The sequence below is a fragment of the Mizuhopecten yessoensis genome, unplaced genomic scaffold (genome assembly GCF_002113885.1).
Source record: "Mizuhopecten yessoensis strain PY_sf001 unplaced genomic scaffold, ASM211388v2 scaffold11027, whole genome shotgun sequence".
Classification (NCBI taxonomy): domain Eukaryota; kingdom Metazoa; phylum Mollusca; class Bivalvia; order Pectinida; family Pectinidae; genus Mizuhopecten; species Mizuhopecten yessoensis.
This window is the reverse complement of record NW_018408842.1, coordinates 228,500-245,536: the sequence shown is the minus strand read 5'-3', so window position 1 is coordinate 245,536 and position 17,037 is coordinate 228,500. Positions and strand designations below refer to the sequence as shown.

Below are 17,037 nucleotides of genomic sequence, written 5' to 3'. Positions count from 1 at the left end.
TTCATGTAGGAGGGGTTTCAACAAATATACTTGATTTATTCATTTGTTAATACCCAAATAGAAAATGATTGAATATTGAATAGTCAAAAAAACACATTTCACATGCTTAATTGGAGCTTTCTCCCCTACACTGTTTATTTGGATTGTAATGACAGGGTGCATGTCTTGTTTGTAAACAAGTTTGAAAATTACTTAAATAAGCCTAGCCTGATATTCAATCCAATTGACATTCATTGAGAAACTGGTCTAAATGAGTTTTTGAGGAAGTGATCATGTATATATGGGGTATGGCGTATTGGATTGTGAATCTCTATAACATATACAAATATGTAGGGTTTCTGATGTTCAGCAATCACAGACTTTTATAAATAACGTCACAATTTACAACTTTTTCGCAAAAAAATAACAAAAAATAGAAATTGAATCAAAACAGTACGGTATTTCTACCTATAAATAAACACTGGTATATTACAATCAACACAGTATGATCGAACTACTATAGTATCAATACAATTATCAACACGGTACGAGTACGTTACATATAAATATACACTGGCATACCATACATGTACATGCACCATCTTACTTTCTTCTTCTAACACCACTGTTCTGACTTCAAGCCATGAACCAGCAGAATGTATGACTTCTGCTGTATCGAAGAACTGGTATGTGGAAAAAAATCACATTCTAAATTTTATATAAACGTGATTCTTTTCAAATAAGATCTTATTATATACAAAAAACCGCAAGAGAATACCGAAATGTTAACAAAACCATACTTCAAACTCCAAATCAAACAAAGGTACGTATTGAAACTTGGTGTGTAAGACTGAGACCGTTGCAATTCGGCTGTGCTGGGCCGTCAGGTCAATCAGGGTTAGAAGATAACACCCAGAGGTCGCCTGTTAACCCGTACGTGGGTTTTTTAATTAATATGACCAGACCTTCCGAAGATCATATTTCCTCAGACTTCTTGAACCATTTTTCATTCACTGTAGATGAACCTCTTGTTATATTATATAATTTGCAGAAAAAAAAATATCTAGTTCTTCATCTTCATCTGTGTAACTGTTTGATAGCATGTTTTAGGTCTCTGTGTATTAAATTGTTTAGGCTGACACAGTTTTAAAGTTCCTTATTCTATATTTAGCACACGATCGCAATACATGTGCGCATGTGCACTTTGTATTAGCTGTTTAGCCCGTCTTGAACTGTACATGTGTTTGAGTACGGATGCATGCAAATTAACCTGAACTAGTCTGGTAAGTGCATGACGTTCTTTGTTGATAATGTCTAAAGGTAAATAGCAATACTATATTGGTTTAATTTTATTCGTTAAACTTTGATCTTATCGACATTGGTCTGTCATCCGGTGTGAATGGAAATGACATCTAAAATTGACCAAAACATATATTTATCTGTTCTATCTTTCCTGGTCTACACAATATCTCACAAGTATGAATTATTCATCATATTCTCCTCAATGAACGGATGTTTCGATACGATATTATAGGTATACTCAAAAATTCACAAATTCATTATATAATCATTGTTAAACCGAAAGTAGAAGTACCTATAGGGTTTTACACTTGTAACACGACTGGTACCCGTGCCACTGTGAAGTGACCCTGATTTATACAAAGGCCAAAATTCTCGACTAAAATATATTTACAGTGTTAATTAAGCTTTTCTTTATTATATTTTGTTCAATCTGATATCAAATTGGCTCTGTAAATGTCAACAAACCCCCTAAAAGATGCTGCATAGTCACACTAAATGTCGGACCCCTGATAAGTCATATTCAAATACCTAAATTAAAACTCGGTACTTATATATACTTTGGCTATTACAAAAGTATTAAAGATATGGAAAAGGCAGAAAAGCATTAAGGCCGACGTCAAATAGTTAACCGGGCTTTTGACATGTCAATCTCCTATGCGATCCAGCTGAGTGCTAAGAAATGACCCTTAATTTAAAGTTTGTTTATTTCTCTTCTATTAGCTGTTGAGCGGAACTTAACCTCAAATCAAGATAGTTGTTGCCATGCGAAACCACTTTAATCACAGTAGAATCCCCCTAGTAATATGTTTTTTTGCAGATCATAAATAAGAAAACAAAGGCTAAGTAACCTTGATCGAAACATGAACTTAAGAAGATGTGCCATTTAATAGCATTCTGTGATGTAATGAATGCGCTAGACAGGTTATAAACATTTAAACTCGTATATTTTTTTTTTATATCAACGCTATTTTTAAGAAAGGACACTTTATATAAAGTTTATGTAGTTTTTGTGGTCATAGATCTCTGGGTTTACATATGATTACCAGTAAAATGTGTTATCCGGAACCTTTACTATTGTTTGTACATTCTCATAGACACAATCATCTACTTTTGTTACCGGTATGCCTCTCCACACATAGTTAAAGACAACCTAAGCTCCGCATGACCTAGGCATATACATGGACTTTAAATGATATATCATTTTGTAGCATTACGTTGGGTCTCAAAAGAGATATTGACATGTTGTAAGTCCGGTCAGCTATTTTTATGAAGACATCAGCCTTAATGCTTTATTATTTAACCTGGTTGTGTGTCCTTTTAATAGCTAATGTACAAGTTCAGTATATTCAATTGACATATATATATATATATATATATATGGGCAAAGAAGTAATTCCAACAGTGTGGACAAGTTTAGGTTGCTACCGGTATATATATACATTTCAATTTTTGATAAGGGTATTTGAAAATGACTTACCAGGGGGTGAAATTGTGGGTGTCTTTAACATCTTGTAGAGGGCTTTTTGAACCTTTAACATAGATTGTAGCATTTCGCCATCGTGACGCAACTTATCTGAGAATATGAATAGGTCAGCATGTGTTGCTAAACCTAGAAAAGTGTTTCTTTTTTTAGGGGGAGGGGGGCTTGTGTAATACTTTTTTTTCCAGATTTTACTCGATGTAGTACATGTATGCTTCAGGGAAAATTAATATGAACCCGAATGATGGGACTCCGATTCAAATTTGCATTTTTTGTCATTTAGCCCGCTAAACCTCTGTCGTTTCAATGCAATATATTCACGATATAAAAAGCTCCCATTTACTCTGTAGGTTGGTATCAGTGAATAGGCCTTTAGGGGTAGTTTCATTGTTTCAGACGATTATTTTGATATAATTGTGGCAAAGAAATCAATTTTAATAAATTACTGATATTCCGGTCGTAAACAACTCAAACTTGTTCATATTATGTCTGTAAATATATATATGAAAACTGCTGATGCGTGCTTCACATAAACAGTTTACCGACTATTTAGTGTCGGTATAATACCTTAACATAGGGTAGAAGGCTTGGATTATATGTCGTTAGTATCTACACATGGGTCAGCTGTAAGACAAGGATCTTTTATTCTACTCCAATACTCTATGTTAAATGGAACGTACAGTACCAGAGTGGAATAAACAAAAATCTGCGTTTAAATTAGATTGTCAAGTTATAATTATCGTCTAAGTATGAGTTATCTCTTTACAGTTTATACCTAAACAGCTATATGGCTTACACTGCCGAGGAAGCCGAGCTCAGGGTCCGCCAACTTCATTCTGAAATGTGTAAAGCCTTACATGGATACATTCATCCCTCACTGCAAGATAGCTGGGAAGTTTTCAAATTTCAGTTATCAATATATCTTACACCAAGGTTTGTGCAGCAGGCTAGCAGGAGCATCTTAACGGCAATGCAGGTAAATTATACTTGTTTTGATAAACCGCTGGATTGAATTACTGTGTTGCACAAAATGTATTTCTGGTTAGTATTGTTGTGACGCCATCAATTAACACTATACCTAGAAAGAGCTAATTCGGGTCAATATTTGTATTATCATCATTAGTATGTTTTGCTGTTTGTCGTTATTTACTCGATTTCTCGTTCTATTTTTTGTTGAACAATATTAGGTTCTGGAAGAAAAACATATAATCAGGGTTGGGGAATACAGCGCATTGCGAGACATGGTCAAAGACATTCACATCGAGGCTGCACGCATCATTGACAATTTCACCAGGCAGATTTCTGAAGTGAGAGCCAACGTAACAGTTCCCCCTCCCCACGAGATACACACTTCCCATCCTATACAGGAGCAAGGAGTGCCAGGTTTGTTGAGGTTTAAGTAGATTAACAGAGGTTTATTGTGTCTCTATAGAACATCAGTAGAGGTTTATTGTGTATCTATAGATCATCAGTAGAGGTATATTGTGTCTCTATAGATCATCAGTAGAGGTTAATTGTGTCTCTATAATCATCAGTACAGGTTAATTGTGTATCTATAGATCATCAGTAGAGGTTAATTGTGTATCTATAGATTATCAGTAGAGGTTTATTGTGTCTCTATAGATCATCAGTAGAGGTTAATTGTGTATCTATAGATTATCAGTAGAGGTTTATTGTGTCTCTATAGATCATCAGTAGAGGTTTATTGTGTCTCTATAGATCATCAGTAGAGGTTAATTGTGTATCTATAGATTATCAGTAGAGGTTTATTGTGTCTCTATAGATCATCAGTAGAGGTTTATTGTGTCTCTATAGATCATCAGTAGAGGTTAATTGTGTATCTATAGATTATCAGTAGAGGTTTATTGTGTCTCTATAGATCATCAGTAGAGGTTTATTGTGTCTCTATAGATTATCAGTAGAGGTTTATTGTGTATCTATAGATCATCAGTAGAGGTTAATTGTGTATCTATAGATTATCAGTAGAGGTTTATTGTGTCTCTATAGATCATCAGTAGAGGTTTATTGTGTCTCTATAGATTATCAGTAGAGGTTTATTGTGTATCTATAGATCATCAGTAGAGGTTAATTGTGTATCTATAGATTATCAGTAGAGGTTTATTGTGTCTCTATAGATCATCAGTAGAGGTTTATTGTGTCTCTATAGATTATCAGTAGAGGTTTATTGTGTATCTATAGATCATCAGTAGAGGTTAATTGTGTATCTATAGATTATCAGTAGAGGTTTATTGTGTCTCTATAGATCATCAGTAGAGGTTTATTGTGTCTCTATAGATTATCAGTAGAGGTTTATTGTGTATCTATAGATCATCAGTAGAGGTTAATTGTGTATCTATAGATTATCAGTAGAGGTTTATTGTGTATCTATAGATCATCAGTAGAGGTTTATTGTGTCTCTATAGATTATCAGTAGAGGTTTATTGTGTATCTATAGATCATCAGTAGAGGTTAATTGTGTATCTATAGATTATCAGTAGAGGTTTATTGTGTATCTATAGATCATCAGTAGAGGTTTATTGTGTCTCTATAGATTATCAGTAGAGGTTTATTGTGTATCTATAGATCATCAGTAGAGGTTAATTGTGTATCTATAGATTATCAGTAGAGGTTTATTGTGTATCTATAGATCATCAGTAGAGGTTAATTGTGTATCTATAGATTATCAGTAGAGGTTTATTGTGTCTCTATAGATCATCAGTAGAGGTTAATTGTGTATCTATAGATTATCAGTAGATGTTTACTGTGTCTCTTTAGATCATCAGTAGAGGTTTACTGTGTATCTATAGATCATCAGTAGAGGTTTACTGTGTATCTATAGATCATCAGTAGAGGTTTACTGTGTCTCTTTAGATCATCAGTAGAGGTTTACTGTGTATCTATAGATCATCAGTAGAGGTTTATTGTATCTCTATAGATTATCAGTAGACGTTTACTGTGTAATCATATTTAATTAATAGTTTTTTTAGTGAAGATAAAATTGAAAATGACTAGCTTGCTGCACATCTACAGTGAATGAATTGACATAAAATGAATATAGGGATGATTGTAATGTATTAGTCATTTTGGGTTATCATTTAATTATCAATTTAGTTTATCAGTTGGTCAGAAGAACGGAGAATAGTTATCAGTACGACGGGGATTAGTAAACAGTGGGCGGGGATTACTAGCAGGACAGGGGTTAGTTGTCAATAGGACAGGGGTTAGTTGTCAATAGGACAGGGGTTAGTTGTCAATAGGACAGGGGTTAGTTGTCAATAGGACATGGGTTAGTTGTCAATAGGACAGGGTAAGTTGTCAATAGGACAGGGGTTAGTTGTCAATAGGACAGGGGGTAGTTGTCAATAGGACGAGGGGTTAGGTGTCAATAGGACGAGGGGTTAGTTGTCAATAGGACGAGGGGTTAGTTGTCAATAGGATATGGGATTAGTTTTGAACAGGACAGGGGTTAGTTGTCAATAGGACGGGGGATTAGTTATCATTAGGATATGGGATTAGTTTTGAACAGGACAGGGGATAAGCTACAGTATCAGTTGGACGGGAGTAGGTTATCCGTCTGAACGGGGGTTCGTTATCTGTTAAGTAGGACCGGGATTAGGTGTCAGAGATTCAGAGATTTTCAGAGATTTTTATTATCACTCAGACACACTATTGTGCGCAACAAAAAGTACAATATAACAATGATATGGTTGACCGTAAAGCATTCATCTTACTATGCAAGCGAACAATAATATAGTGGAAATTATTACACTCCTCATACAATGATAAACACACTATTACACTGTTCATACGAACTATCATACCTTGTTATAATAGACAATATAACGCACTGCGCATACAATGACACTCATCATACAGTGATATACAGTATTACACTCATTTTACAATACTGTTACGATGGTATAATACATAGCATTTCATCTACCCATACCGTGCGTTCACACAGTGGTATAGCAGGCACTGGTGTATCCATCTTACAGTACAATCCTACAATAATATTATTACAGTGTCACACATATATTACTCGCACTACATGATACATGTATTATAGATAGTATTCCACACCATACAGTGCAATCATACCATGGCATAATAGTCACTATCATACTCATCATACCATATACTATTACAAAGGTATAAAAGACAGTGTTACAATCCTATCATGCAATACTGTAATAGACAGATACAAATACCTTCAATCAGGGATATAACAAACAAACCATGATAAACAAGCTATAACCACACTCATTATACAATGCAATTATGTTAGGTTTGTCAGTAATATCTATATGTATACAAAAGTTTACAGTTTGATGTGTGAAATTCACATATTATTTTTTAATTGTCTTTCTAGTTATTGTATGAACAGCGATAGATTTGATAATAATCTAACATTGCATATTGATATTAACCCTTTCATTTTATGAACAGATGGATTAGAGGTAATAAATAGGTATATATTTTCTGCGGATTTGACTTACATAAGCATTTGAACATATAAACAAATAATGATACTCGCTTTCAACTCCAGTAAAACAAAGCGGCCAGATTCTGTATTCACGTGGTGTTCAACATGATCGGGGATCAATTTTGAATAGTTTTGAATAGTTTTGAATAGAACGTCATTTTTTATCAGTAGGACAGGCAGTTGCTTTTCTGTGATACCAGGGAGTTACATACCAATGTAACACAACTCTATTTGTTTTGTAGGGTATCTAGTGCACCAATACTAAGCTGTGAAAGGCAAACAGTAAACATAGAATTCGGTATTGAAAATGTACAGCCTATCTAGAATTATGGACAGTATACAGAGTACCTTGAATTGATATGATGAACGTATTGTTTTATATATTTACATTTTACTCGAAGGGCAAGTCCAGCAAACACAAGCTACTCACCCAGTGGAACCACAAGGAATGCCTGATCCAATCCCAATCTTTGGAGGAGGAGGTACGTTATGTCTACTCAATGGAGGAAATACAGGTATACTTTACCAGACAGAGATTTATCTGTACGTTATATCTACTCAATAGAGGAAATACAGGTATACTTTACCAGACAGAGATTTATCTGTACGTTATATCTACTCAATAGAGGAAATACAGGTATACTTTACCAGACAGAGATTTATCTGTACGTTATATCTACTCAATAGAGGAAATACAGGTATACTTTACCAGACAGAGATTTATCTGTACGTTATATCTACTCAATAGAGGAAATACAGGTATACTTTACCAGACAGAGATTTATCTGTACGTTATATCTACTCAATAGAGGAAATACAGGTATACTTTACCAGACAGAGATTTATCTGTACGTTATATCTACTCAATAGAGGAAATACAGGTATACTTTACCAGACAGAGATTTATCTGTACGTTATATCTACTCAATAGAGGAAATACAGGTATACTTTACCAGACAGAGATTTATCTGTACGTTATATCTACTCAATAGAGGAAATACAGGTATACTTTACCAGACAGAGATTTATCTGTACGTTTTATCCATCAATAGAGGAAATACAGGTATACTTTACCAGACAGAGATTTATCTTTATGTTTCTGAAATCTTGAAGCAGAGATAAAAAGTCAACCAGGGTAGACAAAAAGATTAATCGTTCTGCGTGTCACGTATTTCAGAGAAAATCTTCAGTTGAGCGGCCAATTCAATGCTTTGTAACTAGTTATCAGCAGAGAAGGTAATTAGTTATCAGCAGAGAAGGGAATTAGTTATCAGCAGAGAAGGGAATTAGTTATCAGCAGAGAAGGGAATTAGTTATAAGTAGACACGGTAATTAGTTATGAGTAGAGAAGGTCACTAGTTTACAGTCGAGAAGGGAATATGTTATCAGTAGAAAGGATAATTAGTTATGAGTAGAGAAAGTAATAAGTTATCAGTCGAGAAGGTAATTAGTTATCAGTAGAGCAGCAATAACTAATGAGAAGAGAATGTAATACGTTATCAGTTGAGAAGGCAATTAGTTATCGGAAGAGAAGATACTTTGTTATCAGTAGAGCAGGAAAATAGTTATGAGTAGAGAGGGAATTAGTTATGAGGAAAGAAGGTAATTAATTATCAGTTGAGTAAGTAATAGTTATCAGTAGAGATGGAAATTAATTATAAGTAGAAAAGAAAATTATTTATGAGAAGAGTAAGTAATTAAGTATCAGTAAAACAGGGAATAAGTTAGCAGTAGAGAGTGTTTTTAGTTATGAGTAGAGAAGGTAATTAGTTATCAGTAGGGAAGGTGCTTATATAATTAGTTATAGTAGAGAAGGTAATTCAATACCAGTAGAGAAGGAATTAGGTATCAGTAGATAAGGTTATTAATATTATGAGGAAAGAAGGGAATTAGTTTTGAGTAGAGAAGCTATTATTCATGGGTAGGAAAGGTAATTAGTTATCAGTAGAGAATGGAATTAGTTATCAATAGAGAAGGTAATAAGGTATTATTAGGGAAGGTAATTAGTTATCAGTACAGAGGGGAATAAGTTATCAGTAGACGGTAAAAAGTTATCAGTAGAGTATGGAATTAGTTATCAGTAGAGAATGGAATTAGTTATCAGTAGAGAAGGGAATTAGTTATTAGTAGGGAAGGTAATAAGTTATCAGTACAGAAGGGAATAAGTTATCAGTAGACGGTAAAAAGCTATCAGTAGAGAAGCGCATTAGTTATCAGTAGAAAGGGGGATTAGTTATCAGTAGAGAAGGTTATAAGTTATCAGTAGATAAGGTAATTAATTATTAATAAGTAAAGAAGGAATTTAGTTATTAGTGGAGAAGGGTAATTGTTATCAGTAGAGATTGGAATTAGTTATCAGTAGAGAAGGGAATTAGTTATCAGTAGATAAGGGAATTAGTTATCAGTAGAGAAGGGAATTAGTTACAGTAGATAAGGGAATTAGTTATCAGTAGAGAAGGGAATTAGTTATAAGCAGATAAGGTAATTAGTTATCAGTAGAGAAGGTAATTAGTTATCAGTAAGTAAGGGAATGAGTTTATGAGTAGCGCACGTAAATAGTTTTGATAAGAGAAGGGAATCGGTCATCAGACCGGAATTGTAACTACATGTATCAGAAGCATGGGAATTTATATCGATTTGATATTCAATCGGAGGATCTCCCATCTTCTGTACGTATGTATTTTATTGTAAATTATCATTGCAGCATATTTTGATTACCAGCCTGAAACAGATCGTCGTTTATTCCAGGAAGGTAATAACAATTAGTAGATTCCTTTTATCCTAAATTAGTTGCCGTAAGGTATAAGGCAAGTAGCCTTGATATTTTAACGCTCAGTTAACATTGAACATTGGATGTTACCTACCAGGACAATTACTTGAGCTTTCTCGTGGTACTCCGGTTCACTTTCATGTTATAACCCCCTTACACACTGCCTTCCGGACCAAGAAGAGTATTTAGAATAGGTTTGTAGAGCGCTTGTTGTAAAAGTTTTAAGGTTAAGATACAATCTAATCAGAATAAAACCTTTTTTGTTTAGGTACAACTACCCCCTTAATAAATAACATGACAAACACAATTTCAACTCCTTGCCCTGCCCTTGTTCTCGTGGGACTATTTTATGTTATCCGAGTACATCTGTTGAGTAGATATGTTTTTATCACGTTTCAGTTGATGGCTTTATTGATGTACCGGAACCAGTGTACCAAAGAGATGGAGCTGTTCCGCCTTTTATTCAAGGTATCTTATATGCATATCATGTTCCTGAACACATTTTCGCGTTTTGCTTCATTTCTTAATTTTGTTAAGATTTTGTGTGTGGGTTGGTCATAACATATACAATGTACCCGATTTATTTCATTGCACACATAATTTATATTCTAAATTTATTTAATATCATTATATTGATATGTTATACATTTTCGATATAAAGAACTATGTAGATATGCTATATTTAATGTATAGATATGAATTAGATATTTTATATATCGAATTATGTATTATATATTTTATGTTTGAAATTATCGATAGGAAAAATATATATTATATACATATACTCACGCCGATATGTATAACACGTTCTGTATCAAGAACTATGTTGATTTAGAATGCATGTTATGTATATAAGTTTATGTTAATGTGTAATATATTTTCTTTATACACATTTTTAATATAAAGAATAATTTTGATATGTTATTGATATTCTATATGTAGAACTCTAGTGACATTTATAGGATATTTTGTATATAACTTTGTTGATATGTTATATATATTCTGTATAATATTTGTTCAATTTCTTTTTATTATTAAATTAAGTTAAAGATTAATAGCTTTACTATTGAAGACACTGATGGTAGGTTTAAGGACGCCACTTGCAGCCAAAGTGACATCGATACTTATGAACAAAGAAACATTCAGAAGAGACGGGAGGACACTTACAAAACAGTTCATAAAAAGTTATTTTAGAGGAAGCCACTGACAGATTTAGTGTTAATGTCACTTTCGCGGATGGTAACTGTAGTACTGTTACCTTGTACTTCAAAAAGACATCGAAACATTTGACTGTTGATAATGACATAGACAATAGTGATTAGGTAAATATACTGACAGAACCATATATTTAAAAAGGTAGGCATGTGGAAAGCCAAACTCAAAGGAACAAAAACAAAAAATAACAAAAAAGTAGGCATGTGGAGAGCCAAACTCAAAGGAACAAAAACAAAAATTAACAAAAAGGTAGGCATGTGGAAAGCCAAACTCAAAGGAACAATAACAAAAAATAACAAAAAAGTAGGCATGTGGAAAGCCAAACTCATAGGAACAAAAACAAAAAATAACAACAAACACACACACACTCACACACAATAAAACAGCAGACAACAAACAAACAGACTTTAAAATTGATAATCCCCAAATAAGAAATGTTTAGGGGTCTTATTGGTTCCACAACACATACGCACTTGATCGTCATAAGATGCGTTATTATCAGAATTTCTCTTCAGCATTGGGGACATAAACTATGATTCATTATAAGAAATATAATAGTGACTCGGTACATTATCTTACAGGTACAATTTAATATTTTAATATGGAGACATCCTTTAATTTTAGTTCCTGGTGCAGACGCTGAACCAGAAGGACAAATTCAAGAATTACGCAGGGGTCAAGGTAAAAATCTACCAATAAGTGAACTTCAAAGTTTCTATTGGAACTGTAGACAACCTCAAAAAGCAAACAGCACTTTGTATACTAATTCAAAAATTAACATTATATAAGAAGTGAAATTTTATATCAAATACACTGTAATTGAATAAGGTATGTTGCATTGTAATGTGACGTTCAAATATAAGTACATAATTTTTTATAAGAAACAAATCACTGTTAGGTACAAAATGATACTTCGTTTAATTATGTAATTATTTCGGAAGTAAGTTAGTGAGTAACTTTCGTTGTTGATTCAGAGTTATTACATAAAAGTTAGATTGTACCTGCTTTAAGATATTTTTACCAGATTTCAATGGTCTTTACATGAAAAAATAAAGTTTTGCCCTTCTTGTGTAGTTTGCTATTCCTTTTGTTAGTGTTATTTGATTAATTTTGCACTAATTGCTCGATTTAATAGCTGAGGTTGTTAACCAGTTGGACACGGATGATGCTAACAGGGTGGAGCAGTTTTCTCCGAACATAGCACAATGTAAGTGTATATTATATATGATTTATCTGATGTCATTTATAACTCCTATGTATTACAAAGAATTAAGTCTTACACAATAATTTTCATTCAAAACTGATATTTAAAACAAATGTTAATTATTTATCAATATTCATTTTTTTTATTGTACTTTTTTTCATGAACAATCAATATTTAACAGATTTAATGAATTCTATTTTTCGTAACAAACGTTTTATCATTTATTGTGTATCATGTATGACTGATATTAAACAAGGTTAACTGTTTGTTATTATACGATGTACCGTTTTTGACTAACATTACAAAAGGAATGTACATTTTTTTCAAATGAAGCTTCTTTTATATATATTAATTAAATATTGTAAACGTCACAATGCACTACTGTATCAATAACTATTTTAACGATTTCTACCAAACAACCATGTGATAGGCATATTGAGCCAATACTCAGTACTGTAAAAAAAAACACCACAGGACATATCAATTAACATATATACATGTATACATAGTTTATAACTATACGAAATAATGATTTCTGTCGTATTTCACATCAGGTATCCATGCTATCAATTATGCTGTTTTATAGACTATGTGTTATTATATATAACAGTGATTGATCACGCTTCCTTCAAATGTGTACATTTTGTATGTACAGTTTATATAATTTCAACTCAGAATTACCATTTTAATCAAACTTAATGATAAAAATTACGGTCATTTTGTGATGACATTATAAAAACAATAAACACTAATTTCAGGTATGGAAGCTCTACAAGGAAGTATTGGTGACGAGATACAACACGTGGACCTGAACCGACAGTCTATCCTTGCTAATTTACTGGATTTGTATAATGACGAGACGATTGTTACCAAACGCTTGTATGTAAGGTTTGTAGGGGAAATCGGAATGGACACAGGTGGTCTAACAAAGGATGCGTTCTCGACCTTTTGGGACAGAGCCTTCAGAGAATATTTCAGGGGAGAGAACTCCCTTGTTCCATATTTAGGGGCCAGTAAATTTGCAGAGGCCCAGCGTGTGTACCCGATTCTAGGAAGGATTCTCAGTCACAGCGTGGCTCTAACTGGTACATTTCCTGTCCGACTCTCAAGGTATTTACATCTATTTTAAATATCTGCTCATTTAAACATCTTTATGTAAATCTGTATTATTATTCATTTATAGATGTAGGAAACGTAAAAAAAAAACCACAGGATGTAAAATTTAGGCTGCAATAAATGTTTATAACTTGTTTGGCTACGAGTTTTCGTGTGTAATAATTTTATACAAACACCTATCAATATTAAACCATTCAATAATAAATAGATTTATTTATTTTAATAAATATATTTTCACACCTTAACTTTGTTGAAATCTGAATCCGCATCCGTCATTAGCTACTATGTAGAGCAATTCCTGTATAAAGCAAACATCGTTTTAAAAGGAAAATGCACCGTTCTAGTTATTCCAGGTGCATAAGATATGTTTTGCGTTGAACACATAATGAATCATGTTGTTGTTTTTCAGATGCATGCTGTACACAATGATTCACAGTGCTGTTGTTGAAGATGAAGAGTCAATTTTGAAGGACGTTCTTTTGTTTCTCACTCCAAATGAGAGAATGTTAACCAGGAAAGGGCTGGCTGATTTCGATAACCTTACACAAGGAAATGTCAGCTCATTGCTGGATATGTTCACCAGGTATTCACTCACAGGTCAACCTAAAAAGGAAAACTTTCGACAGAATATTTTGAACTTAGGCAAAACACAGCTCTGTGGAACTTGCATGATGTTTACAACTTGGATGAAGTCCGGCATTCCACCTTCTCATTTAGAACTCTTTTGGAATCGACTGAACATAGAAGAATTAAATCGTATATACAGAGTGCTCGAACCAACACCGCAGAGAGTGATTGACCGTATTGAGACTGATGTAGAACACTTGCGTGAAGAGGAAGATCGTGTCTTTTATTTCTTGAAAGACTTTATTTCCGTCCTGTGTCCTGAGGACCTATCGCACTTCTTGGTATTCCTCACAGGTTCAGACGCCCTTCCACAGGATAGCCCTATAAAGGTGCTTTTCAGCCGTGTGGAGGGTCTGGCCATGCATCCTGTGGCGCACACCTGTAGCAACACGCTGGAGCTTCCAGTGGGTTACACATCATCCCAAGAACTCCGTCGCGACTTCATGACCATTCTTAACAACCCTGAATCCTACAGCATGACTATCTTGTAAGCTATTTGTTTATGTAGATTCGTGACAGGAACTGTAACATGGGATACAGAGTAAAAACTCTTGAAATATTTTGTTGATGGGTAACTATGAAATAAATATGTGTTTTTGCGATAGAGATGTATCATCAAAATTTAAGAAAAAACAGTGTACAAGCAAGTGTGGAAAAGACACACAGAGAGACAGGCATTTCGTCCACTAAATCTGACAGCGTGTGTCAGTCTCACACACTGCTTGCTGCTATTTGTCAGTTTAATTTGTAAGACTGACATATGCTGTCAGAATTATTGTATATGCGTATCAATATATGATTCATTTGACAAAGGATTTTAAAAGTTACCTGTGATTTTAGCAAAATTTTAATAATGTATTGAATATAATAATACAATATTCTAACTGATTAAAAAATACACGATGTTTAACGATGACATGAAAAAGCATACAAATTACAGTTGCAGACGCTCCACTCAATTTAATATTTACTTTTCCTGTGCACCATTGTAGAAGGCATATTTGGTCTTTGCAATTCTAAATACATTTACATTATTACAAAGGACTGAGATGAATTGTATACTAAAGCAATGTATGGTAAAGACTACTTACAAATATACAATTACTTAACATACGCAACATACTGTTTACACTAGAACTATATGTCTGAGGTAATATTTACATTTTCATACTGAAACAAATCATGCTTAAATTATGCTAGATAAATAATATGAAGATAGTTGAATTGGTATTCCTACATGAACAATGATTATATTAACTCATCAATGGAATAGTGTGTTACTTCGCAATGTCAATGTACGATGAAAAGGGTGTGTTATTGAATCGTGAAGCATGTCAATATACAGTAGTGAATCAGTTACGTGTACCTGATAGAGTATACTGTGAACAAAATGTGAAAATATTTAACTAACCTGGTCTTGCATTAGTTGTGTACACATGCAACCGATATCTGCATTTAAAGATTTATCAAAGGACTGGAAAGAATTTAGTAAAGACTTGCTATTTCCATATCACTGACTACCGGATATACAATCTGTATTTGCTTACGAGCACGTGTACGTATGTAACTAATTTAATCAACTAACCAGGTGATTAACGCTCACCTCATGTCATTTCTTGTTAAGCTTCTTTTGTATATTTCACCTTTTACAGACATCTCATATAATACCATGTCGGGTTCAGTGTACTCCGTTTGATATCAGCTGTGGCCTAGTGGGATATATATGTACCTGACCTCCGTACATACCTGCATGGACTTTAAACAAGAGGCCCATAGGCCTTAGGGGTCACCCGAGTTTTGATATATTTATACAAAGAGTTGATTTTTGTTTTTAAAACATGAACAGAAATATTATTCAAAGTCATCAAAAAACAATAAAACCACCTTATTCAATATCTAGCATACAGATTTAAGACTGAAAAGTATTTGAAACTAGCACCTCTGATTCTAAACAAGGAAAATGAAGAAATCTTAGCACACTGACTCCTTTGGGCCCCGCCCTACATTCCTTAGGAGTAGGGCTGACTCAAAATGTTTAAAGTATCAAACTGTCAACTCAGGGTTATAATTCCAATCAAGTTATCAACATGTAATATCCAAAGCATCATTTGCCAATATGAACCATAATACATTTTGCCACCCCCAACAAATGTTGGTCCAAAATGTGATTTCCCTATATAAACTATAGTAAAGTTTACCCCCTCCCCAGGGGGAAACGTGAGACCCCAGGGTCATGAAATTCACAATTTTGGTAAAGCACTTTAAAACCCTTCCATTTATAAAGAGTATTTGATTCTACCATTTCTGGGTCTTGAGAAAAAGATTTTTGTAATTTCTGTAAATTCAATCGTTTTTTACCCCACCCTTCAGCCCCTGGAGGTCAGTCAGGGCTGATATGTGCATACCATCAAACTGCTATCCAATACTGATAATGCTAACCCAAATTGAATTACTTCCAATGGAAATTAAACAAATGTTGGTCCAAAATGTGATTTCCCTATTTAACTATAGTAAAGTTTACCCCCTCCCCAAGTGGGAAACGTGAGACCCTAGGGTCATGAAATTCACAATTTAGATAAAGTACTTGAAGACCCTTCCATCTATGAAGAGTATTTGATTCTAACATATCTGGATCTTGAGAAGATTTTTTTTTAAATTTCAGTCAATTTGACCCTTTTTGGCCCCACCCCTCAGGCCCCTGGGAGCTGGGGACCATATAATTCACAATTCCAACCTTTGGCCATAAAAGGTTTCTGCGAAATTTCATTGAAATTGGTTCAGGGGTTTTGGAGAAGAAGTCGAAAATGTAAATTGTTTACGGACGCACGATGCACGATGGACGACGGACGACGCCGGAC

General features: G+C 33.9%; 1 protein-coding gene across 1 annotated transcript; it reads left to right on the top strand.

Annotated features, from left to right (window-relative positions):
- Nucleotides 1-1,163: 1,163 nt before the first annotated feature.
- Nucleotides 1,164-16,009, top strand: LOC110464724. Its single transcript, XM_021520088.1, has 10 exons — nt 1,164-1,262; nt 3,530-3,737; nt 3,949-4,144; nt 7,649-7,729; nt 9,952-9,999; nt 10,417-10,485; nt 11,857-11,913; nt 12,368-12,439; nt 13,195-13,546; nt 13,962-16,009. Exons 2-10 carry the CDS (start codon nt 3,549-3,551, stop codon nt 14,668-14,670), a joined length of 1,773 nt encoding a protein of 590 aa, XP_021375763.1. The 5' UTR covers nt 1,164-1,262; nt 3,530-3,548; the 3' UTR covers nt 14,671-16,009.
- Nucleotides 16,010-17,037: the final 1,028 nt, after the last annotated feature.

Coding starts and splice junctions, on each gene's coding strand:
- LOC110464724 (XM_021520088.1), top strand. CDS start 3,549: ATGGCTTACACTGCCGAGGAAGCCGAGCTCAGGGTCCGCCAACTTCAT. Junction 12,440..13,194: donor TTCTCCGAACATAGCACAAT/GTAAGTGTATAT, acceptor CACTAATTTCAG/GTATGGAAGCTCTACAAGGA. Junction 13,547..13,961: donor TTTCCTGTCCGACTCTCAAG/GTATTTACATCT, acceptor GTTGTTTTTCAG/ATGCATGCTGTACACAATGA.